The 27,495-nt window shown below is 37.5% G+C and overlaps 3 protein-coding genes and 1 pseudogene across 3 annotated transcripts; 2 read left to right on the top strand and 2 right to left on the bottom strand.

Annotated features, from left to right (window-relative positions):
• Positions 1-2,742: 2,742 nt before the first annotated feature.
• Positions 2,743-6,501, bottom strand: LOC113077391 (cytochrome P450 2J2-like; annotated as a pseudogene).
• A 1,882-nt stretch (positions 6,502-8,383) lies between these two features.
• Positions 8,384-11,241, top strand: LOC113077393 (cytochrome P450 2J2-like). The gene is made up of 9 exons (XM_026249804.1): positions 8,384-8,584; positions 8,711-8,892; positions 8,997-9,146; positions 9,256-9,413; positions 9,523-9,699; positions 9,777-9,918; positions 9,995-10,182; positions 10,344-10,485; positions 10,760-11,241. The coding sequence occupies exons 1-9, from the start codon at positions 8,418-8,420 to the stop codon at positions 10,933-10,935; spliced, it is 1,482 nt and encodes a 493-aa protein (XP_026105589.1). The 5' UTR covers positions 8,384-8,417; the 3' UTR covers positions 10,936-11,241.
• A 3,119-nt stretch (positions 11,242-14,360) lies between these two features.
• On the top strand, positions 14,361-17,985 carry LOC113077392 (cytochrome P450 2J2-like). The gene is made up of 9 exons (XM_026249803.1): positions 14,361-14,638; positions 14,859-15,021; positions 15,425-15,577; positions 15,653-15,813; positions 16,220-16,396; positions 16,503-16,644; positions 16,721-16,908; positions 17,074-17,215; positions 17,360-17,985. Exons 1-9 carry the CDS (start codon positions 14,447-14,449, stop codon positions 17,533-17,535), a joined length of 1,494 nt encoding a protein of 497 aa, XP_026105588.1. The 5' UTR covers positions 14,361-14,446; the 3' UTR covers positions 17,536-17,985.
• A 310-nt stretch (positions 17,986-18,295) lies between these two features.
• Positions 18,296-26,976, bottom strand: LOC113077390 (protein Hook homolog 1-like; the record flags this gene model as incomplete). The annotated part of the gene is made up of 20 exons (XM_026249802.1): positions 18,296-19,674; positions 20,373-20,441; positions 20,581-20,682; positions 20,881-20,981; positions 21,176-21,258; positions 21,367-21,398; positions 21,576-21,663; positions 21,766-21,906; positions 22,419-22,485; positions 22,788-22,875; positions 22,957-23,067; positions 23,230-23,431; positions 23,528-23,668; positions 23,883-24,046; positions 25,783-25,866; positions 25,971-26,033; positions 26,132-26,199; positions 26,319-26,451; positions 26,739-26,789; positions 26,899-26,976. Coding segments are annotated over 20 exons (2,022 nt in total), but the record flags the coding sequence as incomplete, so codon positions are not given.
• Between the last annotated feature and the right edge of the window lie 519 nt (positions 26,977-27,495).

The following is a 27,495-nucleotide window of genomic DNA, read 5'->3' as shown; positions in this document are numbered from 1 at the left end:
AATTAGCTCTGCAGCCATACCAGAGATTGGACTGCATTGACCATGTCATTAATATGGTACTGTGCCATGGACTAATAATTTAGAATTTATCTTAATTTATTTGTTAGGAAAGACTCATTTTATTGGTGCGTTGGCCTATTTATAGGCTAAGTGTTTTACTACTTGTTTTATTTTTTGTTCCACATCTAAGTGGCCTATAGCCTACGTTAGTCATTAATAAATGATAGGGCTCGGCCCTGTCGTGCCTAACTTTTAAGGCCCAATTACAAGCTCTATTATAAATTAATTTAGTTAAATGTCAGCAGATCAAGGTCAAAACAAGTGTGTGGCGAGTGGGGCGGGGCCGAGAGGCGTGGGAACGAGGAGTGAGGCCAGGTGTAGTGATTGGAGATGAGCTACACCTGAGCCCCACCGCTAGTATCGAGTCCCACGTAGGAGATGGAAGGATATAAAACTGGAGCGACGACCGTGAAGGACGAGAGAGGACCAGGCCTGGGATATTATTTATGTTTGCTTTTTATTTATGCGCACCAGTCGTCCGTGAGGGGCTGGTGCGCCGTTTTGTATTTATTTTGTGATTATTAAAATGTGTTTTGATTGTGCGCCGGTTCCCGCCTCCTTCTTCCCGATGTATATGGAGATTTTATCGTTACAGTGGTGCCGAAACCCGGGAGAAGGAGGGACGCGCTGCTGAAGATCCCTCGCCGCTGTGGTGAATCCGCGGTGCCCTCGAGCTGGCGAGGTATGTGCCGCCAGGGACGCTCGAGGCGGTGGGCTGGAGCGAGTTGCCGGGGACGGGCGAGCTCGCTGCCGACCGCCCACGACAAGGAGGGGCGGCTGCCGTCCGTGAGGGAGCGGAGGAGTCGGCGCCGTTCGCCAGGGGGCCGGAGCCTCCGCCTCCGTGACGGAATCCGGAGGGGCAGGGAACGGGGACTCCTGCCGCTGCCCAAAATCGGAGGAGCCGTCGCCGTCCATCGGGCGGCGGAGGAGTGTCGCGCCGTCCGCCGAGGGCCGTCCAGTGCCACCGCCAGGCACCGCGGAGGAGATCACCCAGCTGGTGGAGGGCCGAGCAGCAGTGCGTCTGGGAACCGGATTTTTTTTTTTTTTTTCCTCTCTCCTCCTCTCGTCCTTGTCGCTCCTCCTTCCATCTCCTTTTCTCTCGCCTCGTCTGTCCTACCCCAGGTTCCCGCAGGTCCCGTGAGCGGTCTCCCCGGAGGGAAGGGGGGGGGGGGGGGGGGCAGTAGAGCGCAGTCTCGAGGGTACCCCCCGGCCTGCGAGGGGCGATGGGGGTATGTGGCGAGTGGGGCGGGGCCGAGAGGCGTGGGAACGAGGAGTGAGGCCAGGTGTAGTGATTGGAGATGAGCTACACCTGAGCCCCACCGCTAGTATCGAGTCCACGTAGGAGATGGAAGGATATAAAACTGGAGCGACGACCGTGAAGGACGAGAGAGGACCAGGCCTGGGATATTATTTTATGTTTGCTTTTTATTTATGCGCACCAGTCGTCCGTGAGGGGCTGGTGCGCCGTTTTGTATTTACTTTTGATTATTAAAATGAGTTTTGATTGTGCGCCGGTTCCCGCCGCCTTCTTCCCGATGAATATGGAGATTTGTTTATTACAAAGTGCAATAATCTTCTCTAGTGGCGGTAAACTGTATAATGTTTTTAATGCTTTGCAAGTTGTCTATTTCCATAACTTTTGTTTTGCTATAGTTCAGTGAATAAAACCAACATCTAAATGTTATTTTATGAACCAGAAATACAACACTTAGATCTGATTTTTTTTAATATACATTTCAAAAGTGAAGCATTTATATGGATTAATTGTGCTTTTTGCTCTTCATTTTTGCACCTTTGCAGACGGTACCTGCACTTTTACATAAGGTCTTTTATCATACACTTTTATCCAAAGCGATTTACAGTGCATTCAGGCTATACATTTTTTACCAGTATATGTTACCAGATAAAATACCTTAACGCAGATAAATAATAAAAAAATAACTAATAAATAAAGCGTGTTCTCTTCTACATTTGGAACTATTATATAACGCAGTATGTTTCTTGTCATTGTGCAAAATCGTTAAAGAAGATTTCCGGGGCTGAATCTCTGTCAAACGTCCACGTCGAAACCAACTTTATATCAGTCGCAAAGATGATGTTTCGAATTGCATACTGTCACAGATCCAAACATGAATACAGGTTGTTTACCTTTGCCACTTGTAAATGGATATTTTTTTGATCGATATGATGAAGGTCTCCAATAATCGGCAAAGACCATGGTCCAGGAGGAAAGTTTTTCGGCGCTTTATTTTGTGATAATAATCAGCCAGTAATAAAAAAAACAGAAAAAAATCAAAATAGTCTTGACATCGAGCCACTCGTACAGACGCAGCAGATCCATGGTCACGTCAGTATTGGCAGATTAGGTCGTTGATTACCAGAAGCTTTACACCCAAGACCCTCCCATTCCAGGAAAAACCAACGAAAAACATTCACTAATCAAAAAGAGAAAACAAAAAGAAAAAAAAGTGATGTCCGCTTGTCAGGACATGTTCTACATTTAAATTATTAATATTCAATTAAAAATATATTTTATTATCATTTAGCTTTCTCTCTTTTGTTTGTTTGATGTTATGATTGTGTGATTTCATGGGATAAATAAGAGATTATTTTTTAAAAGTAACCCACTTTTATTTGCAGTTTTACATGGTTATAGATCATTTTGTTGCAACAGCAAATACCACCTGTAAATATTGTGCACTGATGTATAAACAATGTATAAACAATCAACGAGGAGTGAAACTTATTTTAAATGGCTTTGGGGAGAGTGTCATTCCAAAGTTGAAGTCCAAGCTTGTTTGCTTTCCCCCTGGAGGTGAAAGAGTGAAGGATTGAAGAAAGGATGTGAAGAAGAGAAAGAGCTCCATACGGGCAAGTGATTCTCCTGGACAAGATCGTTTTCCTTGGGAAGACGAAATGAAATCTCAAAACAAGCCTCAAGATTATCTCACGATTTAATGTGTATATGCACAACTGTCAAGTATTTTCTGTATTTGTGTAATAAAATATTTACCTAAAAAAAAAAAAAAAAAAAAAAACCTGCTCACCTGCCGAGAAAGGAATAAAAGCTTCAGGTTTTTCAAATTCGCTTTGAGCATTAAGAAAATTCTGCGGGTCAAATGAATATGGAGACTTCCACTTGGTCTGGTCAAAGAGCACTGAGGTCAGGTTAGGAATGATCTGTGTACCCTTAATGTAAAAAAAAAAAAAACAATCTAAGGGTTAACATAAAAGATTCCATGTTGCATATAATGTACTTTTCAACTTATTTTCAACACGTTTAAAAACAACATAGCAGTTTGATTTTGTTGGTAGGTGGCTTGTAAGCTCAAATTTAAATGGCATGTCAGCAGCTGAGGCTATTTTCTAGACAAGATCTGTTACTACCAATTACCCAAGAGTTGTATGAATAAAATTAAATACATTAAAATTACTCAAGGATGTATGGAATGTATGGAATATAAAATACAAAAGGCAATTGTGATGTTTTCATCTCACAATTCAGACTTTTTTTTAATATCACGCAACTCTGAGAACATATCAGTCCCCATCCATCAATTGATATAGTAAGTATGCTATGTTGATGAGAAGTCGGCTGTGTAATTGTTGTCATTTTACAAATTTTTTTCATTCATCTCACCTTTGGAATATAATATCCTTCCAATATTGTGTCTTCATTGGTCATTCTTGGCACACTAAGGGGACAACATTGCCCATTCTCTGGACCTCATGGATAACAGCATCAGTGTATGGCATGCTGGGTCTGTCATCTATGTTGGGTCGACGTGACCGTCCAACTACTTTGTCTATTTCTTGTTGAACCTTTTCTGAATATGACATTCAGTGTCAATGTCCATGACATGTTTAACAAATGTAACTTCATAACAACATAGTAAAGTATTCAGTATAATTGGTTTATGAACCGTTTACATGGACAACATTTTATTAACAGCTGACTTGTATTTGGAGGCATTTTACCTTGGATTTCTGGGTATTTCAATCATGTATACAAAGGCCCACAGTAGAGTAGTAGATTGTTGTCTCAGTTCCTGCCACAAACAAATCAAGTACAGCATACTGCAGACCTCTTCTGAAATCCCGCTTCTAGATCATATTTCCTCTAAAGCACACAGCGGCATTACAATTAGCATATGCAGGATAGTCATGTTGGATAAAGGAAACTCGAACTAAATGAGTGGAATATTGTACATGTTCATCAAATATTTTGTTTGCATAAGCATAATACATTATAAAAGCCATATTTTCATAGGCTGTTGGTAGAGAGAGATTGTACCTTCTGGATCTCAGTGAGATAGCAGTCTATATAAAATCTCTGGGTGAGGAGGGGTCCCACGTCTGCACAATGCTTGTCCACCTCTTCCTTTATAAAAGCACAAACTTGATGGAGCAGGAAACAGGTCTTTATGAGGTCCGGGAGGGGTTCCATAACATAAGGGAAAACACTGTAAAGCTACAATGGACAAGACAGCAGGTCGCTTGGTGGGCACCTTTAATTTATTAGTTGTTTCAAATAATGCATTTTGTTGCACCTTAAGTGGAAATTTTAGGAAGTCCTATGACAGACCACTATATATTTTCATCTCATAATACCTGTATCCACACAGACGTTTGTAGTTTAAGGGCTTTAGACATCAAGACTGAGCATGTTCAGAAACCTTTGGTCAGTGTACTCAAACCTCCTCCCAAATACCATGGAGCAGATGATGTTGGAGACAGCATTGTTAATAAAGTAATGAGGGTCGAATGGCAGCCCTAATAAAATAAAACGACAGAAGCTAGTTTCAATTTAAAAGTAGATTTTTTTACGGTGGCTGTCAATGTCTTGCTATGTGGTGCTAAGGAATTGAGTCCTAGTCACTGATATACAGTATATATATATGTATATATATATATATATATATATATATATATATATATATATATATATATATATATATATATATATATATATGTGTGTGTGTGTGTGTGTGTGTGTGTGTGTATATATATATATATATATATATATATATATATATATATATGACTATTCTTTGTATTCTTCTTATTATACTGTTCTCTATTATAGATTAGTGGTCCTAGTGCTGGTCGCATAAACCTCTAAGACTAATCTTACAAGTTAGTCATCGAATTATTATCATTATTTTTTTAGTTATAAAAAGTCAGTTAAATATAAAAGTAGATTGATCTAAGTCTAAAAGTAAGACTTATTACCACTAGGTTAACTGCTGACAGGTTAAATTAGTTAATAAGACACAGTCTCAACATAGTGGCTATGTTTATGCAACTGTAAAATGTATTTAAATTCAATGCATGGAAGACCGACTGGTGTCATCTTGTGGGAGAAACATACAAACACATACATATATACATACATACATAATATATCTGTGTGTGTGTGTGTGTGTGTGTATATAATGCAGAATTCTGACAAAACTAAAAAGCATGATATGCCTAAATAGTCAGGTTTTGCTTCTTATCACATTAATGCTTCTACTGTACTTACCATTGGTTTCCATGATGGTCTGGTGAAGGTATTTGTACTCTTCCATGATGATGACTTCCAGGCTCCTCTTTCCCACACCAAAGTATTTAAGAGTACTGAGAGTGAACCGCTCTGTTGCTTCCAACTGTAGCCATTATTGAAGGTTACACCTGTTGCCAGACATTTCATGAAAGATGTGATATTTAGGGAGTGTTAGAATATCATTTAAAGTTATTCTCCCAACATTAATGTATACCTTGGCACTTGATTATTCTTTTGAGAACATCATTGGTTGGACGCCTGTGAAAATGTTTGCATGGTCAATAAGAGCTTTCTTGACCAGGCTGTAGGTATTCACAACAACAGTGTTTAAGCTTCCCAGACGCAAGCTGAAAATGTTGCCATAAACGGTCTGACATCTGCAGGGAAAGAGACAACATGAAAAAAAAAATGGGAAAAATACTCACGGTTACAGGGATTAGGATACCAAGCCTAATTTGAAATACTTTATACGATCAGACTTAGAAACCACAACAAGAGGCTGTGAGTTACCTTAGTTAATTGAATATGTGGTTGTTTAGCATCCAGGTTGAAAACATTCCCAATAAAGGGGGAGAGGTGTGGGTCCAGGGGGATAATTTCTAGGCTTTCTGTTTCTCAGATGATATGAGATCAGCAGAAAGATGACAAACATCATAACAGGGTCCCTACATCTGTCCACTGCACTGAGGCTAAAGACAACAACATGTTCTCCAAGACCATTTTCAAGCGCTTACCCCCTTTATTCTGCACTGAGAAACGAGCCTACGCGAAAAGTTTGACTTTAATTTGTTTACTTCCTGGTTCACTTCTGTTTTCTACATCGTGCAATAATAACCTGCAATAAACATTTTGGATATGCGAAAGAGAGCTGTTTCGTGAACGAATCGGTGTTCCTGAATGATTTTTTTAAAGGTAAACCAATCGTCCAGTCAAAGCGCTCATATTTTTGTACACCGAATCTTCCTTATGTAACTCAACCGATTTTCTGCTTTGAACGACCGACACTAGCGAGAACAAATAGCATTCTAGTCCATACTGTGTAGGAGCTTTCTATTGGCTGGATCTACTGAACCACCGCCCCCTTCACTGAAGCTAGATTAGATATTTAGAGTCTGCGAGGTGTAGGCTAATGAAATAAATAAATAGCATGAGATAACTCATTTCTAGCGATTGACCAAATAAATAAAGTAAATACGTAAGTAAAATAAAATAAAAATGCATAAACTGCTTTGCTTTCGTTTGTGGGACGCTCCCTTTCCTATAGGCTATCTTTTTACATTATGAGGATGTAAATGGAAATAACGGTTTAATTATAGTAAAACTGTAATAACCATGGTTTTTTGGCAATGTACTACAAATTTACTACAAATGCCATGGTTAAACTGGTTAATATAGCAAAACCATGGTTAATTTGTGGTTATATTAACTATAGTAACCATGGTTTTTGGTTATATTTGTAGTAAAACCATGGTTAATTTTCATAAGGGTTATCCAATGTTATGAAAGATTATTTTGAAAAACGTATGCGTTCAAAATACTGATATACTAGTAAGATTCTGTTTACCCCCCTGGAATATTTCTCCTCTCCTCTCTTTTCCTTACTTTTTTTTCAGCAGGGCCTCCTAAGCATGGAGAGGTATGAAGTCCGTGGTCGCTGTGTGAAAGGCAGGGCTGGTTTCACTGCCAGTTGCATTGTTACTTGAAACGATGACCATGTTTCCCAGTCAAGCATAAGCATTAATAGATTGCAAATAGCCTATCCAACTCTGACATTCTCTGACAAAGGGAATGTGCCATTTTCTTCTACATGAACCTGCAGTTTATAAATAAAAGCGTTGACTTTAAAAGCTGGATCATTTATGCATTGTTTTGGCTGACAGAGTTAATATGCCCTAGTCTGTTATGCAAAGATTTGGAGATGTTGTTTCACCGGGATTCCCTTGCCATTAGTTCTTCATATACTTCACCTCTCTGCTGCAGCAATTCACCATCTCCAAATGTCCAGAAGAGGAACTCAGTTTGGAGGGAGAGATATGTTTTTATGCTCCTGCTCCCTACCGTATATGTGTGTCCTCCCGTTAGAGTATAACAATTTTTTTTTTAGCATGATTATGGATATCTGTTATGATAGAATACCTACCCCCAAGTATGTAAGATTTCATTATTTTTGTTACCATTAAGTAGGCTTTATAGTGGTGGTTTATCTTCACACTGTTTTAATACCAAACGCCTATTTGTTCTGATCTACAAATGGGCAAACCATATCAAACGCAATAAATATCTCTGTCACGCAGTTTTAAAAAATGCAGTGTCCATTGCATTTGATTCTTAGATTCAAGTTAATAATTCTTGATGTTCACCCTTGAACTCAGAAATGAGCTTGCAATTATTGTACATATTAAAATGTACCAATGTATTGTATATGAAAACATGGAAAAAGATGAAGATTAGCCATATTATGTTACTATTTGTATATGTACAATCAAAGCTGCAGAAATTAGCATAGTATTAACATTAAAGTATTAACATAGTTTTAAACCTCTAGTGCAGATGCCAACATGTCAGGTCACACTGTGATGTAGTCAATGCGTTTGTAATATCTTATGTGCTTATCATCAAACTTTTACTTTTGATAAACATGTTTCCATAAGGTTTCGTTCTCCACCTTCATGGAGAGATATGTAATATCTCTCTACTCCTCCCTCCCATTATTTACATCTCCCAGTCCTGTACAAAAGTATTTATACCAATGATCATTTACAAACCACAGAGCTCAAATAAGACAAAGAGCATCTGCCGTTCCTCTACCACCATGATCCTGCACTTGATATACGACAGCTTTGATTTTAAAAGCTGGATCATTTTCTTTTTCGTATTTCTGCTCCTTGTAGATATGATCAAAAACAAGAATCCTTCCAATTTCCCGCCAGGACCCTGGCCTCTGCCATTCCTGGGAACTGTCTTCACTAAGATGGATTTAGGAGCATGGCTAAGGTGGGAGCTAAATTCATATGGTTTTAATTAGCATGTTTGTCTATTTAAAGCAATTTTAGATGTTGATTTAATTTATTGTCTTGTTTCTGGACTTGATTGATATAAATAAAATAAAAATTTTGAATTTCAGTTGGCTGAAGCCTATGGGAAGGTGTTCAGCTTAAGAGTGGGGAGTGAGAAAATGGTAATCATATCTGGATATAAAATGGTAAAGGAGTCCCTCATTACTCAGAGTGATAGTTTTGTTGAGCGTCCAAATGTCCCTCTGTTTCACAAAGTTTTCAAGGCAATTGGTAAGTGCACTGACCACAATGACCTTAATGCTTAGTACCAGTTTTTATTCTTCGAAGGAGTTGGTGATGTTTTATTATTAATGATAAGTTTCATCATTATATAGGTATATCAATGAGTAATGGATACCTGTGGCGGTCGCATAGGAAGTTCACTGCCTTCCATTTGCGGATGTTTGGAGAGGGGAAGAAAAGCCTTGAGCACAGGATCCAGGAAGAGTGTGTCTTCCTTTGTGATGCCTTTAAGACAGAAAAGGGTATGGTGTAAATATCTCACTAACAGGAGAATCTTTGTTTACTGGGGCAAAGAAGAATGACACCAATTTGCAATTTAATAAACATCCTTTTTTTTCTTCTCTCAAACAGGACCTTTCAACCCTTTGGCTATCTTAAGCGGTGCTGTCTCAAATACTGTTGCTTCTTTGATATTTGGTCAACGCTTTGAGTATCATGATGAATGCTACCAAAGTATCCTGCGTCTTGACACCGAATGCGTTAAGTTAATGGGCTCTCCTAGAGCACAGGTACTGATTCATAATAGCATCCTTAAACACTAGTTTAATATTTTAACGTCCTGTGAGGTAATTATTATTCAAAATCTGTATTCATCACCTATAATGTCATCTTTTACAGCTGTACAATGTGTTTCCTCGGCTATTGCAATATTTACCTGGCCCCCACCAGACAATTTTTTCCAACTATAAGAAGATCACAAATTTCCTGAGAGGAGAGATCATTAAACACAGAGAGGACTGGGACTCTTCAAACCCTCGTGACTTAATAGACAACTATCTGACTGAGATGGAAAAGGTGCAGTAAGTAAAGGTGGAATTTTCTTTCTGAATATGAAGATGTTTGAATAATTCAGCATGTTTTTTTTTCCATAGAAAAAGAGTGACCCCCAGGCTGGTTTTAACATAGAAGGGTTAGTGATAACTTGCCTGGATGTAATTGAGGCCGGGACAGAGACCACTGCCACTACATTACGCTGGGGTCTTCTTTTTATGATCAAATATCCAGAAACACAGAGTGAGTTTGGTTTGGTCAGTTTTAAAGAAAAGACATATTGTCACCACTTTACAACTATCTTGTATTTCCCATTCAGGAAAGGTCCAGGAAGAGATAGACAGGGTGATTGGACAGTCGCGTCAACCCTGTTTGGCTGACAGAGTTAATATGCCCTACACTGATGCTGTCATCCATGAGATGCAAAGACTTGGAGATGTTGTTCCAATGGGATTCCCTAAAAAAGCTGTTAAAGACACAAAACTAGGAGGATACTTCATTCCAAAGGTAGGAATTCTATTCTATTCAAGACTAGTCTAGACTTGATTGAAATATACATGTATTTTAAAACATATAGTCAATGATCTCATATCGGCATACATTTCTTACGTCAATCAGCCATTGTTGTTTGCTACACAGATCAGCAGTTTTCATTCTCTCTTTATTAGGGCACTGCTGTTTCAACAATCCTGTCTTCAGTCCTGCATGATCCAAACGAATGGGAGACACCAGACACCTTTAACCCAGGACACTTCCTGACTGAAAATGGCCAGTTTCGAAAGAGAGATGCCTTCATGCCATTTTCATCAGGTAATGTTTTATAAATATTTATATATAACTTTTCTAATTGTGTGATTTTTTTGTTGTTGTTGAATAGTGTTAAATACAGAAGAACAAAATTAGCACTCACTTTAACAGGGCAATTTGCTTTTATAAATTAATAAAAAACTGCCTTATGCAATGATGTAATATTTAATTTTTTTTACAAAACAATGAGCGGTTTTGAATGAATGAACTCTCAGGCTGTTATACAACAAAAATACCTAAATTTACCTCAATTGTGCTCTATGTCATCTGCTCATAGGTAAGCGAGCGTGTGTGGGAGAGCAGCTGGCTCGTCAGGTGCTCTTCCTGTTTTTCACCTCCCTGCTGCAGCAATTCACCATCTCCAAATGTCCAGGAGAGGAACCCAGTTTAGTGGGCGAGATATGGTTCACATATGCTCCTGCTCCCTACCGTATATGTGTGTCCTCACGTTAGGACAAAACAAAGTCAGTAAAATAAGACAAAATATGTCTGGATAATTATCTTTTATGTTAGCATCTCATTTGTTGCAATGTAGTACACTTGATTTTAATGTATACAGTATGTGTAAATGTATCAATACATATATTAATGATTTTGTTGTACTGTACAAATGCATATGTATTGATTCATGTAATAATGCACTGTCTACATTATTTACGGATGTATAATCATATTTGTCATGTAAATAAATTACAACTAAATCTCTGTTTCATGCAAAAAAAAAAATAATACAATAAAGATGACTAGAATTGTTTCATATAAAAAGACAGATTCTTTGAGTTACTTTAACTATACTGAGTAAAGGAATGTCACAGATTCATTGCTAAACAACAGCTGGGGTATTATGTAACTTCCTGCAACCCCAAAACTATGAAAGGCCTAATCCTCTTGAAATCTGAAACACTGAGTGTACAGTCAACACATAGCATGGACAAAATCCCTTTTTAGATTGTGTGCGTGTGTGCTTTTAGGACAAATGTCCCTCTCTGATATGCACATTTAATTAAACATGTTTAAGTAGAAAGACTGAAATAATAATTTTTCTACTTTTTCTTTCCTTAATTTCAAATCTTAGAGTGTAGTAATTGTACCCAGTGTTAAACAGTGTGATAAAATCTACATTTACAAACTTCTCAGACTGTAAAAATGGAGCAGCACATATCAGGCATGCATTACATTTCACAAAGTCTCTGCAGAGAATAGAGGAAGAGAGCAAAACAAGCGTGTCTTATTACCTCCCCAACCCTCTTGACTACCCAGGAACAAAGGCCCTGGGGAAGCAAGAACCCAAAATATTCATACGGTACATTACACACGTTTATATCATGTTTTAGCTGCAGTGTTCTGTACTGTTATGCATTAAGAAACATGTCGTCCAACCAAAACACTTTAGCATTGTCATGATTGCACGGAAGTTCTTATCTGTAGTTCAGCTGTGTAAGTCATTATGTATGACGTGTTCTTGGTAGAGATTCATTTGGAATGCAGAAGGTTCACACGGAGGTTGAACTGAGGCTCTGTTTTTGTTGGAAACTATTGCATGAACTATAAACATTGATTACGTAACAGGGTTACATAAGGTCTCCCAAGCTGCTTGAATGGTCTCTTGGTGCTGAGACCCTCATTAACTCTCTCTTTTCAGATAAATAGCACTCGTGCACTCTCTCTCACACACACAAATACACCCTATTAACAACAGCTTGTCTAAAATAAGTTGGTTTACCTCAGAGGAAACAGCTGCTTATAGACTCAGCCATGGTTTTATACAGTATTCCTTATATGAGTGCTTGCAGTTTAAAAGCTGCTTGTTTGTGATTTGTTTACTGCTGCTGCTTATAGATTTACAGTCATAAAAATCCAGCAAATGTTCCACCAGGACCCTGGCTGCAGCCTGTCCTAGGAAATGTCTTCACAATCTAAAACTGTTGAACTGTTGATGAGGAACTCATACATTTATTACAACACTGTAGTGATGATGTAACATTAAGATATTGCTAATTTACTATATAACTGAACAATAATACTGTTATTTTTGATTTTTGTTAAAGAAAGGAAGCACAACATATTTGTTTATAATACAGCTACTGTATATATGGAATTAAAGTAGCAAGATAATTTGTGATTATTATATATAGTTTTATTGCAGATAAACAAAGTGGTCTTGCTCAATAGGTGCAAAATAAGGATGCTAATTATTTTGAATGTAAAGAAAAACTTCTTCTATGATTGTACAGCAGGTCTAAACACAATTTTCTTCCATTGTCTTTGACGCTGACCCCTGACTGAAAACAAAATGACATAAAATAAGAAGTCTTGTTTTTTGTGGAATTGACCAAAATGATGTGAGTTTGTGAACAAGAGCAGATATTTGCCAATGGTCTTAGAAAAAAAATTTGAAATTCAAAGGCAGTTTTGCTGACATAAAAATCTTAGAAAAGCAAACCTTGTGTCTCTCAATATGGCTAGAACTGCAGTAAAGGACAAAAATCTAGGAAGCTATTTTATACCAAAGGTGAAAGAAAAATATTTAAATACACTGGCTCATGTGGAGCTGTTCATCTTTCTCACCATTCTCCTGCAGAACTTCAGTTTCAGCCCTCCTCCTGGTGAGGAGTCCAGTCTGGAGAGCAAGGTGGGCTTCACACAAGCCCCCCTGCCATACAAGCTCTGCGAGAATGCAGTGCAAATTTAATGCAAGAAATATCACCCACAACTTCCTTATGTTTATTTGGGACTTTTTTATATGCATAATACATATACAAAGTCATTTAAATTGTACATTATGTACTACTACTTTTTCTTTTTGCCAAAATGTAACACCATTATATAGATTGTGATCTGTACTATAAACACAAGGAAATGTGCTTTGGCCTTCAACACTTACTTCCTGTCAACACAAGGAAAGAATTTGTTCTGTCTGAAAATAGAACAGTTGTTAAAATGTGGGAACCTTTTTCAGAACCTCTGTTTACTGTAGCTCTTTATGCATTATTTCTTTCCCTCCTACAATATCTATTGATTATGCATACATTTTTTGTTTTTGCCAGTCTCTTATTACTTCTGCAAGGTGCCACACCTTTGATATACATTGGCTGATGACTAGGTGTTTTTCCCCTCTTCTTTGTGATTGCTTAGTGTATGTGCTGTGTAAATATAATTATATTACGCTAATTTGATAAGTTTTGTGTTTTTTTTTTTTACCCAATAAATGTCAAATTAATGTCTTACGTAAGCATAAGATATTTCTTTAAAAAATAGTTTCACACACACACACAGAGACACATAGTTGTTTTCTGTTGTTTTATTACTTACCTTTAACCTGCCTGTATTAAAGAATTCATAAAGTCATGTATCTTTCTGATTTAGCAATTTTACATATCATTTTCAAACCAACACATAACCTTTCCCTGAGTGACCATTAGTGCACCTTATTGATTGATTTGAAAGCTCTAAAATATGAACTGGTACTGCCAGCTTTGTATGAAAAGTGTTTTGGAACTATCAGGATCATGTGTTTTGCACTGACATCTTTTGTCCCCTATTTACACTGCAAATCAAAGAGCAAATATAGACATGAATGAATATGGGAGAGTGGGGAGGATTCAATCACTAACACTATGGCAAAAGTCAAGCACGGTTAAAAATGAACCTGCAAGGTATAAACTCCAATAGTCCACCTCACTTCTGGTCTCAATCATGCTGCAGATAATAATGCAATCTGAGGAAGACGCCCCATTAAAATTAATGAACATATTAGCCGACATTCATTCAACACTCAAAAATCTCTGACACAACAAGAGTAATCTAAACCGTCAAGAAGTTGTGTAACTCCGAGTCCATTTTCTGTTAAAAACATTACATCTATTGAGAGAAGTATGAGGGGAGTGGCAGGCTGAACAGATGGACAAAGGCTGCCTGTTCAACATACACTCTGCAAACCTCACATTATCCTTCTTCGCCTGTCATGGTGCTAACCTCAGTTCTCGAGATTCTCGATTTTAGAGGACTACTGCTCTTCATAGTGGCATTTCTCTTGGTGGCAGACTATGTGAAGAACAGAAACCCACCGAATTACCCACGTGGCCCTTTCTCTCTTCCACTCCTAGGAAATGTCTTCAACGTTGACTCGAAGGAGCCGCATATATATCTGACAAAGGTGAGCAGACAATATTGATACTTATGGGTTGATAGGACAGGACAATGTTTATTAATATATATATATATATACAATATTGAGATAAGAGATAACATGATATGGTGTGTATGACATTTAGATCATGCTTGCAGTTTGCTGACAAAAAATATTTATGAACCCAATGATTTGCATTAGTTACAGTCACATGCTTCAAGCTTCTGCATTGTTGTTCTCCTCACAGCTAGGCCATGCCTACAACGATATATTCAGTCTGCGATTAGGAAGAGACAAAGTGGTCTTCATCACTGGTTATAAACTGGTGAAGGAGGCCCTGGTGACTCAAGCTGAAAACTTTCTGGATCGGCCCTACAGTCCATTACAATGTCGAGTCTACTCGGGCAATGGTAGGTTAAATAATACCGACCTATCACAAGAGAAAAGCATTGTTTATTGTGAATCTGAAGAACCAAAGTCCCTTTGAATAAACATTCCTTTAAACTGTGAAGCCCAAATAGTTACATAATTTGGATATGTTATTTATTTCTAAAATAAAAATTTAAAAAAGTATTTTTAATAGTGCCAAACTGTTTAGACATGTCCTAAAGCTTGCTAAAACGGTTGCAAAAAAGGACATAAAATGAATAGAAAATAACACAGCTCATTTAATATTTAGATTATAAGATCATCATCTTCTGACGTTTACAAACATACTTTCACGGATTATTTTTTGGGAAAAAAAGTTTCAGGTCCTAAACTTTCAGTATCCTATGAAACCCGATTATATACTGATTTTTCGTGTCCGGACAGCTGGACTCTTCTTCAGTAATGGTGAAATGTGGAAGAAGCAACGACGTTTTGCTCTGTCAACACTGAGGAATTTCGGGTTGGGAAAGAAAACAATGGAGCTGACCATCTGTGAAGAGAGCCGCTTCTTACTTGATGAGATTGACAAACAGAAAGGTACACAAAACTTTGCATGTATCAGAATAAATTTAGGGTAAATAACAGGACTCATCTAGTTTTTGTCCTTCTCAGGAGGCGCTTTTGACCCAACCATTCTTTTCAACAATGCGGTTTCCAATATCATCTGTCAAATGGTGTTCGGCCAGAGATTTGATTATGCAGACCACCAATTCAGGACAATGCTAAAATACATATCTAAAAGCATTCAATTAGAGGGGTCCATTTGGGCACAGGTAAATAAATAATTTTTCTTTCTGATAATTGTCCTTTATGTACTGTAATACCACAAAGACCCCTCAGACCATGATGAGTTTGTTTCTTCATCAGAACAGATTTGAAGAAATTTTGCATTTTATTATCAAGTGGATGTAATAAAATTGACATAAGTAGACACAAGTGGACTTGAGTAAATGGGTGCCGTTAGAAGGATCCATTGGTGAGCAACTGATACCTAGTTTCAAAACTCTTTTCTGAAGAAGAAACAAACTCATCTACATCTTTGATGACCTGAGGTTGAGTAAATCTTAAGCCAATTTAAATTTTTTGGAGAGCTACTCCTTCAAATATCTATTCATAATTAATTCTGGTCATGCAGCACTACTACAGACACATGAGTGAATAAAAATGTTTTACATTCAGCTCTATGAAGCATTTCCCACCATCATGAAGCATCTTCCTGGGCCACACAATGACATGTTCAGTAACTACAAATTATTGCAAGCCTTTGTTAAAGAGGTTGTTGTCAAACACAAGGCCGAACTGGATCCCTCAGAGCCTCGAGACTACATCGACAGCTTCCTAATTGAAATTATGAAGGTAATACAACTATTAAAATGACAGGAGAACTACAAACTACCCTATTGAACTTGCATGTATTTGTAGGAATACAGCAACTTATTTTACTCCTTCCATCCCTGACCAGAAGCCACATGAAACAACAGATGGTTTTGATGAAGAGAACATTATTCCATGTGTTCTAGACCTGTTTCTGGCTGGGACCGAAACTACATCCACTGCATTATGTTGGGGTCTCATATACCTCATCACTTACCCAGAAGTACAAGGTGAATTTCAATAAACTAAGCATATAAGTAGTAACTCATACGTAACTGATATTTTAATATATGGTGTTAATTGTAGAAAAAGTTCAGGAGGAGATAGACAGAGTGATTGGACGCTCAAAGGAGCCGAGTATAGCCGACAAGGCCAACATGCCCTACACTGAGGCTGTTATCCACGAGATCCTGAGATTCGGAGATATTGTACCAATGAATGGCTTGCGGATGGCTGACAAAGACACAACCCTTGGAGAGAGCTTCATCCCAAAGGTTAGTGATACGCAGTTAATTTATTCAGATAAGAACTAAATTCAGCAATATTTTCCTATTTTAAAAATGTAATCACTTCCAAAAGTTATTAATTTGGCTGACTGACAAAAATGGTTCTCAAAAAGGGATCAATGGTGTATTTTGTCACATTATTGTTTCAACCAGGGTACAGCAATTTTACCCATACTGCACTCGGTTCTCTTTGATGAGAATGAATGGGAGACACCCTACGAGTTCAATCCTGGGCACTTTTTAGACAAAGAGGGCAAGTTTGTGAGGCGGGACGCATTCATGCCCTTTTCTGCAGGTAAATTGAAAATACCATGTACCAAAAGATAATATATTATTAATCATTTACACTACCATTCAAAAGTTTGGGGTACGTAAGAAAACTAATAAATAAATAAATAATTATAATAAATAAATAAATACTACTGTGTCTCTGTCACAGGAAAGAGGGTCTGTTTGGGGGAGCAGCTCGCGAGAATGGAGCTCTTCCTTTTCTTTGTCACTTTGTTCAGAAAATTTCGATTTTCAGCAGCAGAGGGTGAGAAACTCAATCTTGATGGAGTGATAGGAGTAACACGCACCCCACACCCCTTCAAGATCCATGCAACGGCACGCTGATTCTATTATGCCAATAAATCAACATTATAAAGCAATATAATACTAACGTCATTGAATATGACAATGTATCTGTTTAACATTAATGAAGATGATGTCCTGTCTTTTGCTGACTTATATAAAGTTCAGTAGTTCCTGATTAATTAATGGGTGTGAGAGAATACATATTTAGTTCCCATGTGTCAAACATGCATAAACCTGCTTAGTAATGCCTAGTCTATAAAAACTAATAGCGTGATAGATGAACATTGCCCTAGAAAAAAAAAATAGAGAAAAGGTCACTAGAACAAGTTAAACATTATAGAATCATCTACCTGTTGGAACCAATTTCAGATTGTGGGGTCAAGGGGATGAAGTTCAAGATTTTTAAGGTGACAGATAATACATAGCAACAGATATTAGTCGGACACATAAACAAGGTTTTGTCATGATAATAAACAATGTTAAAATCCATAGTCACGTCACAATATGTTCCTGTTGGATTTTTGTGTGTCTTCTTTCAGCACCACTAGTGACACTGCGGGACTGCAAAATTAATGAAATATTTAAATTAGTCGCCATCTTGTGTTGAGACATGAGTAAAGACTTCGAAAGGTAGGGTTATTAACATGCAAGCAAGGCGGTATTGCAAAACATTATTGTTTATTCATAACAAATAAATGAAGGCTGCAAGTGCTCTTTAACTCCAAATATTACTCTAACACCATATGAATCCAATCTTATAATTTATAATCTCACACAAAAAATGACAGTGCTCATAAAATTGAGAACACAGATTTAAGAGTTCTTCCTTTGAACACACCATACATACATATTAGCATTTCAAAAAACAACAGCATTTACCCATCACAGGCCAAAAAAGCCTAGTAGAATAAAACACCGGAAAAGACAAACCAGAACCGTAATGATTAACCTTACTATTTAAAACTGAATTAATATTATCTCCCAACACAAACAGAGTGTTTATTTCAAAACGCAACAGTTAGTCTATTAGCAGACAGCTAACTCAACCTAAGCAGGGGCAGATTTTCACAATACAGCAAAAGCCATTTCACAATGCAGCTATGTTTCTCAAGTCAAGCATGTTTTTTTTTATGAGTGGTATACAACACATTCAAAGCAGTCACAGCAGTTACCTATGGCCTGATATAATTCTGTGCTGGTGTTCAAATCCTGATACTTGAGGTCTTTTCACAGACCGGACACATTATAAAAGGCCCCTCTGCTTGTTAAAAGAGCATGCAAGAGTCCTATCACAGTCAACTGAATATAAAATACCATAAGTGGCTGAATGAAGCACCTGGATACAGATTTAATCAATTAAAGTGATTATATGCATGTCTTTTTAAATGTTTTAATGTTTCGATGCATGTTGTTGTTGTTTAGTAAAGTCATTATAATAGGAACAAAATAAGAAATCTGGTGTCCAGCACCAGATACATCGTCATCCTGATCGTCATCCTGATTTTGATTGGTTAGGGCAAAATGTGCAGTCTGCATATACTTTCAATGTTTTATAAGACATACCTGCGTGACTTCAAATATATTCCACGGCTGCATAGTGTATAGTTGGAAGTAATTTCTAGCAAAAGCATGCATGCTACCATTACAGGACGCATTGAATGCATTTGTTCCTGCACAGTCTGAGTGAGCTCGACAAGGATGGATCTGTGACCTTCAGTGTATAAATGCTGGTTCAGAAATGACCCTGCTGCAGAATGTTATAGGTGCTTGTTTAGTACTGAAAGTGAAAAAGCCTGCTACTGTACGTCATAGTGTACTGAATGAATATCTTTCATCAGAGTTCAGCCCCTTATGTACATTATTATACATGTGTAAGTGTAGTGAGTGATCACATGGGGACACGCTAACGTTCATCATGGCATGCTTGTCCCCTTGTTTAGAAGTGTACTTAAGGTCACTTGAGTTTAAGTGTGAGGGGAAGGAGGAGAAGAGCAGGAAGTTGGGGAGGTACTCAGGACAAGGTTACTTGGAAGAAGGGGCAGGCACGTTGATGGACATGGTGCGCCGGGCATTGGTCACCTGCCGCTGCTGAGCCAGGAAGGACTGGCCGGGCGGCACTAGAGAGTTGGATCGCCCACTAAGCCGTGACTCCATTGCCAACTTCTGGTAACTCAAACTCTGTATGTTTATCACAATATGACAAAAAATGTAATACAATTATTGTGAACACAAAGCAATTAACTGTTGATTTTTCAGCAAGGTGGCAATTAAGAAAAAAAGTTTTTTTCTTTTAAACTTTACAGAGTGTACACTTATGACTGAGATAGATGTTTCAAAACAACTAATTCAGTTTTCAATTCAATAGGAATTTTTGAGTAACATTCCTTTACTAATCAACCAACACACAAATAAATATTGCAGCATTCTCTATTGAAAAAAGCTTGAAGAATCCTTAACTGAAAAAATTAACTAAATTACAGCATCTATAATTGACAGATGCAAATATAAATAAATAGCATATTCAATTGACAGCTAAATCCAGCATCTTTAATTGGAATAAACAAACCAAAAAATAAATACCGTATTTTTTGGACTATAAGTCGCACCTGACTACAGGAGCATTCAGCAGGATAGACGGTAATGTTTTTTTTTTTGGTTCATTTCTCTTGGTTCATGTCAAATTAATTTTGATAAGTCCCAGGACCAGCCAAACTATGAAAAAAGTGCGACTCCAGAAAATACGGTAAATAGATTGCAAATAGATCGCAGAATCTTTAACAAATAAATGGCTTATAGGATCTTTAATTTATTAACTAAATAAAGAACTGCATCATGTATTGACACCATGCACTATAACACCATGCATGTCATCATACCTTATTATACCAAGCTGTCACAATTAACTTCTCCTCATATTCCCTCAGTTTGGCCTGCTCACACTCCCGCTGAGTAAAGAAGGGAGGATGAGAACGGACAGGAGTTAAAAGAGAAAGAAACAACAAAAAGAATGAGATTGCGAGTGAGAAAGTCTGAAATTGCTAGATGTAAATAACATGTAAAACAGAGAACTGATGGCTGCTCTACCTCCAGAGCAATGATCTTCTTCTCTTTCTCAGAGAGCAGCACTTTCAGTGACTGGATCTCTGCTGAGGCTGGGTTTAGCTTAGGATCCAGAGCTCGAATCACCTTAGAAACACATGACATATATTATCATTGGAACATATGGGTAATAACTCTCTATATAACAGAGCTTGTAAAAGAGCTTACAATTAGGCAAGAATACATATACTGGCTGATGAAACCTGGCTACAAGATGGTAACACAGACCAGAGCATAAGACAAAATAGATAGTAAGTATGTAAGAGCTGAAGTTAATGTCAGTACATCACGGGCTTTCTCCAGGTACATCTTGTAGCGTTCCTCCATCGCCCTCATGTCTTCATCTTTCTTCTTCAGCGATGCCATCAGTTCATCCATCTTCACACCTAAAAGTGACATTTATCTCTAAAATTGAGAGGAACTTTAAAGAGTTTTTGTGTCTTACTCAACGAGGATCATAACATCACTCTAGATCATGGGCATCAAAGTTGAGTGTGACTCAGTCTTTGTCTATGAGGTTATGAAAAGCCTAAAGCAATGTGGGTGAAATATTGGGTTAGGTCAAAATGAAGAAGCTAACTGGTTTGAGTAGCGTCTGGCTGAAGGTCCTCCAACAGCTCTTTCTTCTTCATGATTTCATCTTGTGCCTTATTCAGTTGCACCCTAGGAAAAAAAATAACATAAGGACCATCAATTTCAGCAAGTGCATAAGATGCTCAAACATAGCTAAAAGAACAAACAAAACAAATTTGCTTAAATGGCTAAACTTACATATGGGCATCCAGCTTCCTCTTCAGATGAGACTGTATGAAAGGAAACAAGCAATGTGACTTTTAATGAAAAGTATCACTATCACTATCAGTATCATCACTATCAGAAAGAAATAAAAGACCAGATAATTTAGCAAATTAAATGTTCATGCAGCACTGACCAAAAATGTGCAAAAACAGCACCACCAAGTGGTTCAAACACACACTTACATCTTCAGGTTTGGTCCCTTGTGTCTGCAAGGCCTTCTGTAGATCCTCTACCTGCTGCTGGAGCTCACTAATTCTTTCTCTGTTTAGCCTTAATACATATAAAACAACACAACACATTCTCACACGGGCATGTTTATATGTAGAAAACGGTACGGTCAGTTTATGTTTGATGTATTATGACAATCTGTACCTGTTCTCAGTGTCCAGCTGGCTGCGTCCGCGCCGGGCCTCCTCCAGCTGCTCCTGCAGCTCAGTTACACGCTCGTTCTCTAACTCCTCCTGCTGCAAACGCAACATCTTGTTCTCATGCTGCAGACGGATGAACTTCTCCCTGGAGAAGCAGACATATTCAATCAGCATACACAAATAAAGGAGCACTTCAATGGTAACTAAGATTTTCCATGCACTAAAGATGTGAATCACAAAGGCATTAGGTTCAGAATGGCATGCTAGAGTACAATGCTAGTCTTGCTATTGATATTAAAACAGTAGTAATGACCATTTTAACAACTCGTTCTTCACTCATTATTACCAATTATGAAGACTTTTCTTCACACAATTTATTTCAACTTTCAATTAAACAACATTAACACAGTTTTCACAAAAAAATATTATACAGCACAACTGTTTTCAATATTGATAATAATACAAAATGTCACTTGAGCACTAGATCAGAATAATATAATGATTTCTGAAGGATCATGTGAGACTGAAGACTGGAGTAATGAATGTTAAAAAAAATCAACTTTACCCTTACAGGAATAAATGACATTTTGAAACATATTAAATCAGAAATAAATCTTTATGATTTACCTGCTATATATATATATATATATATCATACCTGTACTCAATGGGCAACATCTCAGCTGCCAGGTTTTCATGGTTTGGACTTCCTGTTTGATACTTTCCTGTGAAGCGTGAAATATACACAAGTTCAAGTTTCGTACCATCTTCAAAACGACTTCTTTAGTCTGTGTTTACTGAGCTGCGAAGTGACCCAGACAGAACACTCGAACTGGGTTCAAGGCTGCACTGTGGTTGGAATATCAATGTAACAGGCTGTACTGCCTCCGAATTAGCAGATTTGACTGAATTTAAATTGGCTAAGCCAAACGCTCCTCAGGAGTGGAGGAACAGTTATCGCACTCAGTAGAGCCTACCTGCTCCGATTCATGAGCAACATCTCTAGGTGTGGGGTCTGCAAACATACCTGCTTGTAATAGCTGGTCCTGTTGGGCCTGTGTGCATCGCAGCTCTTCATTAATCTCTCTGAGAGTGTCCCGTTCAATGCTGATCCTCTGATCAATCATACAGAAACACAATTATCCCAAGGTTTTGGCATGTGTATGAGTTACTACAGGGTGAATGTGCCGGTCTACCTCTTTCTCCTTCAGTAAAGCATCATATTTCTCCTGAAATTTCTTCATCTCGAACACCAGGTTATCAGCCCGACGGGACTCATCAGACAGTTTCCTGTGGAGCTCCTGGCCCTGAAGTTCCAAAAACAATGTAATGGTTATCTTTTGATTTTTCAGCAGCAATTATTCCAGTGTTTGATCAATTTAATGCATCCTTTCGAATAAACATATTATTTCTTAAAAAAAACATGATGCAATGATAAAAATAAAATAAAACTGCTAGCATGTTTATACCTGTTTCTTGTATGTCTCTAACTGAGTTCTTGCAGCATTAGCTTTGCGTAGCTCCTCTTCAAGGCTGACTGTGTTATGCATATAGGTCATATTCTTCTCCTCCAGAATTTTGACTTGCCGTCTGAGGTCACTTAGATCTTCTAACTTCTTCCTGTACGTTTCAACAGAGGCCTCTAGCTTGACTGCCCGGTCAGAGCAGCTCCTAAACAAACACAAATCAATCATAAAACTTCCCAAAACACCCAAAGAGGATACTGGCAAAAACTACTTGTTAAAATATGTATGACCTAGCGCAAACCTTAATATGTCTAATTCATCTTTAAGCGATCGCGACTCCTCAGCCAGACTGGTCAGTTCATCATTACGATGCTGAAGCTCCACCAGTTGTTTCTCCAGCTCTTCACAGTGGATGCGGTAATCATCTTTAGCTGCCTCGAGTCTGGTTATTACACATTCATTATTTACACTGCAAGCTATTTTAAATGGAGGCATTCTACCCACGCTTGGTTCATCATGTCAATGCTTGTCTACTTATGCATCCACAACAATATTCAGAACATCAGCAGGTTAATATCAAGCAAGTTGCAGATAATATTTGACCAGTTAGTTTGGATATGGAGAATGATGGATCTTGTAGTCAGATGAAGCTGTACCTGAAGTTCTCCTCCTGAAGCTGTTCTAGCTGTAGCTGTAGTTGGCTGTGCTTCCTCCCTGATGGAGTGCTGGGGTTATCAAACATATCAAGCTGACTGGATCGATCAGTCAAGAGGTCGTTTTCTGCCAGGAGGCTGTTTCTTTCCTCCTGTAGCATTGTCACCTGTTCAAAGGGCAAAAGGTCAAACATCAGGGCATTCTGGAAAGTGTCAATCTAACTACATACGACATATTGGAACATACATAGAATTGTGTGTAGAGTTGTACTGTACGATCTACACTACCGTTCAAATGTTTGGGGTCAGTAAGATCTTTTAATGTTTCTGAAAGAAGTATCCCATGCTCACCAAAGCTGCATTTATTTGATCAAAAATACGAATTCTTACAATTTAAAATGAATGTTTTCTATTTTAATTTATTTTAAAATGCAATTTATTCCTTTAATGGCAAAGCTGTATTTTCAACAGCCATTAATCCAGCTTTCACGTCACACGACCTTTCAGAAACCATTTGAATATGCTGAGAAACACTTTTTTATATTACATGAATATTTTTTGTGGAAAATGTGATCCATTTTTAGATTATAAATACATTTTTGATCAATTTAATGCATCCTTGCTGAATAAAATAATTACTTTCTTAAAAAAAAAAAAACTTACTAACCTCAAATTTTTGAATAGTAATGTATGTATAGAACATGATGTAAAGATTTTTTTCATTATTTTGTGAATTATAAGACATTTGCAATTTTACTTTTTTTTTTGCTCCCCAACTACTTACCAAAAAAGGAAATAAACCAGCTAAGAGAAATAAAAAACACTTTTATTGTTTTTTTAATTAGCAAATTATGTCAAACAAATCCACTGTTCATGTTAAGCATGTTAAATCTTTCACAGCCAAACAGCAAATGGATTTTATTCTCGTTTTAGAGTGTGCTAGTATATAACCCAGTAATTTCAGCAATGACCCCATGAACTTTTTTTGCCACACAAAACCCCCAGATAAGACCAGTTTTTCAGTGGTTAGATCGGTTAGTGTCAATGCAGTCTTTTAGTTTAAGTTAGGCTAGGTTATCATGCATTTGTTTAGACTTACCTCTCAAAGGTCAAGGATACTTTTACAACTCAATCTGTCAAGAATCAGCAACACGTGAATTTCTAACCCATTTGTGTGCACATGAAAATTAACACCTTTAAATGTACTAAATTTACCACAATTTCCAAAAGGGAAATATATACTAAAATATTTAATAAAACACTGTACATGACAAATTACTTTACCACTTGGTAAAGCAAAAAACACATCAGCCTCTGCAGAGACAAACAAAAACACTTGCACTCAAAGGCTAAATCTGTTCATCTGTGAAGGTGCAGCAGAAAACAGAGATGCTGACACTTGTCTGCAAACATAGCCACTAAAACTAATGCCGTCTCTGGATTTCTTTGACTAATGTAGACAGCTTGTAAATATTTCAGCACCTCTGTATATTCATATCTAAATCAAGGAATAATAATAATATGCATGGTTTCTATTAATAAACCATTTTGTCACAATCTTAACAAAAGTATCTACAGTTGTAGAGCAGCTTTATAGTGGAATTGAGCTCATATTTGATCAACTTTGCTACAATGACACGGTTACTGAACTAAATCAACTAAATGGAGCTGAATAATGACACTACTGTTTTTTAAAGCGCTGCTTTACAAATGAGTCATTTCATAATGGATACATTTTTAACACTGTTATTTTCCTGTGTATTACCGTGAAGCTGCTTTGAAATCTGTATTATATAAACTGCTGCATAAATGAATGTGACTTGACTTTTAATATTCATAATATTATGGTATCTTGATTAATGCAAAACCCCTTGACAGCTGTTTTACTGAAACTGGATCTCACCTGCACATCGAGCTCCTGACAGCGCTGTGCCAGCTCTTCTCTCTCTGCCATGACTTCACTCAGATCCTCCAAGGCTTTTTTTAACTACCAAAAACAGCAGCATTGAATACTACATCTAACGACAATATCAGTACTCTTGACAGTTCTCAGCTGACATTATGATGATGTTATATGTCTGTATTTCATACCTGTTCTTCAACATCTCCAAGATGCTCTGTTCCTAACTGAGACACATTCTCCTTGCTCATAAGCTGTAACCAATACAAAAAGCTTTGAAATTATTTTTGTTCTTTATAAATGAAAGAATACATATGACCACATAAAAAAAGCTGAATAAAATGAATCTGACCTCCTGAATAGCAGTCATGACCACATGCTGTACAGATTCCTCCAAGGTCATGATGATCTGGATATACTCTGAACAAAAAACACAGGGTTAAAATGAATATATATATGCACTCATCACAGGGAAAACAGATGTTAATTATGATAATAAATAATATTTAAAGGTTTGGGTGCACTATCCCTCTAACTACCTTGTTTCCTATCGCATTTGACTGCACACCCCAGGATGAGCTGTAGGAGGCGTCCCAGCTCTACCTGATCAAACTGCTCTACCACACGCACCAGATCAGGCAGAGGGAATTCTGTCATCTTCTGAGCCAAAACCTGAACACAGAGCGATCATAACACATATTCATTATTAGAATTAATCAGATTAGGTATGGTCATTGTATCTTTGAAAAAAAAAAAAAGAGCAAATTTGCAGGCATTCACACAGTTATATCATTATACCACCCAAGAATTACAAATTAATTTGACTGTAGGCATGTGTGAATTCAGAATGCTTTGTGTCTGATGAAAGGTTAATTCTAAAGAGTTAAAGTCTGACTGATGACATCTGAAACAGTTCAAATGAAGGCAAGCATTTTAATAAACCAAACCGTGTCATTCACCTCATTATAATAATCAACCATCATCTGCAGGATCTTTTTAAGGTTGTTCATCTGTAAAAATGTAGAGAATCAAAGACTTTAGCATTGACTAACACATTATATTTGGCATGGTCTCCAAGTTAGATTTAAGCACCAGGGCCTAAAAGAAAAACAAAACTACCTTGAGTCTCACATTATCTCCAACATCCTCTTTAATGCGAGCCAGCCAGCTCTCACTGAACCATGAAGGATCTCTGTAATTGAAATATATTGATATATTGATCAGTGCAGTTCAGTCTTATCTAATTCAGATACTTTCATTCGAATAAGTTGGTCAAATCAAATCAAATACGTTTTGTTCCAATCCCATCCTGCTTTAATGTGATCAGAATCACGTCACACTCTCAGGCTCTCCAGACTGTCTGATAACAACATATTCTATTTCTCTACACTTGAATGTTTATTCAGCAAAAAATATATACATCAAAAAACGTTTCAGGTAATATGACTCTGCGGACTGCCCACAACTCAATGCAAGTCATAAAATATTGACACACTGACAAGCTGAGATATAAATCTGTAATGCTGACCTGGAAAAATGAAAAATAAGGGTGAGTGAGAAATGTATAACACAGTCGAGTGTGAAGGAACGAGTCAAAGAAACACTGCAGCTCGACTGGTAGTACATGACACTAGCAACATCAAAGTCATGGTTATAATCAACTAAATACAATGAAAGCAATAAAAGTTACTTTGGATAAAAGCGTCTGCCAGTGAA

This window comes from Carassius auratus, unplaced genomic scaffold, assembly GCF_003368295.1.
Source record: "Carassius auratus strain Wakin unplaced genomic scaffold, ASM336829v1 scaf_tig00022499, whole genome shotgun sequence".
In the NCBI taxonomy this organism is placed as follows: domain Eukaryota; kingdom Metazoa; phylum Chordata; class Actinopteri; order Cypriniformes; family Cyprinidae; genus Carassius; species Carassius auratus.
This window is presented reverse-complemented; position numbering and strand designations above follow the sequence as displayed.